The 1352-nt window shown below is 37.4% G+C and overlaps 1 protein-coding gene across 2 annotated transcripts in view; it reads right to left on the bottom strand.

Moving 5' to 3' along the window:
* The window catches only part of Sec23a (Sec23 homolog A (S. cerevisiae)), a 71637-nt gene that overhangs the window by 33544 nt on the left and 36741 nt on the right, over window positions 1–1352 (bottom strand). For both annotated transcript variants that reach the window (XM_013012336.1, XM_013012335.1), the window contains exon 9: window positions 619–734. In XM_013012336.1, the coding sequence (XP_012867790.1) occupies window positions 619–734 (116 nt within the window). The remainder of the gene's footprint in view (window positions 1–618; window positions 735–1352) is intronic.

Genomic DNA, 1352 nt, shown 5'->3' with positions numbered 1-1352 from the left:
AAAAAAAAAAAAAAAAAGTCAAAGTGTAAGCTGGGCATTGGTGGCTTATGCCTGTAATCCTAGCTACTCAGGAGTCTGAGATCTGAGGATTGTGGATCAAAGCCAGTCCAGGCAGGAAAGTCCATGAGACTCTTATCTCCAATAAACCACTCAGAAATACAGAAGTGGCACAGTAGCTCAAGTGGTAAAGCACTAGCATTGAGCTGAAGAGCTGAAGGACAATGCCCAGCCCCAGAGTTCAATCCCCATAAGCAACAACAAAAAAAAAAAGTGAAAAAGACACACTAAAATCATTAACAGGGGCTAGGAAGGTTGCTCAGTGGTAGAATGCTTGCCTCGAATGCATGAGGCCCTGAGTTTGATTCCTCAGCAAATAAACAGAAAAAGCCAGAAGTGGCTCTGTGGCTCAAGTGGTAGAGTGCTGCCTTGAGCTGAAGAGCTGAAGGATAATGCCCAGGCCCAGTGTTCAAGCCCCACAATGGACAAAACAGAGGTTGTTCTGAAGTAGTGAGACAACAAAGATACTTTTATTTTCCTGAACTATCATTATTGGTTTATATTTGTAAACTGTCATTATTAACTTATAATTATATAACTTCTACAAATTCCCATACATACCCAGTAAGGTTGGGACAGCACTTCATCTCCAGGAGGCCTGTCTGATCTAATGCACAAGCATAGATATCGATAACGTGGCCAGTTGTAGCAGCCCGATTAGCTAATGCTTCAAAATGCTGTAAGAGATGTTTTAATTAAATCAAATTATTTTAAAACATTCATTTTACATATCTTTTTCCTATTAACAGATCAAAATAATTTAAGACTTAAAGAAAAAGCACCTAACTTAAATATTTGTTCTTATTTGATTTTCTATAATGTTTCACAAAAATGATACAACTGCTAAAATATGACCATTTCATGTTTTATTCAAAGCCACAATTTCTCAATAAAATAATAGGAACATATTTATTTTTCATATATAAGCATGATAAAACAACACAGAATTCCTTTTTTCTACCTTTGTCAAGTTGACAAAAATCATCAAAAGAAATAATAACAAAAGCAGGAAGAAAATTTCAACTATTTTCTGTAGCTCTAACCAAGAAAAATTACAAGTTCAAAAGGAAAACTAGTTGGCAGGGGGAAAAAAAAGCATTTAAGCCAGGCTTATACCTATTGTAACTATTCAGAAGGCTGAGAACTGAAGATCAGTTTGAAGCCAGCTATGGCAGTAAAGCCCATGCAACTCTTTTTTTTTTTTTTTTTTTTGGGTCCGGTCGTGGGGCCTGAACTCTGGGCCTGGGCGCTGTCCCTCAGCTCTTCAGCTCAAGGCTAACGCTCTACCACTTGAG

The sequence above is a fragment of the Dipodomys ordii genome, unplaced genomic scaffold (assembly GCF_000151885.1).
Source record: "Dipodomys ordii isolate 6190 unplaced genomic scaffold, Dord_2.0 Scaffold16, whole genome shotgun sequence".
NCBI lineage: Eukaryota > Metazoa > Chordata > Mammalia > Rodentia > Heteromyidae > Dipodomys > Dipodomys ordii.
The sequence above is the reverse complement of the archived record's forward strand: the minus strand, read 5'-3'. Positions and strand labels throughout refer to the sequence as shown.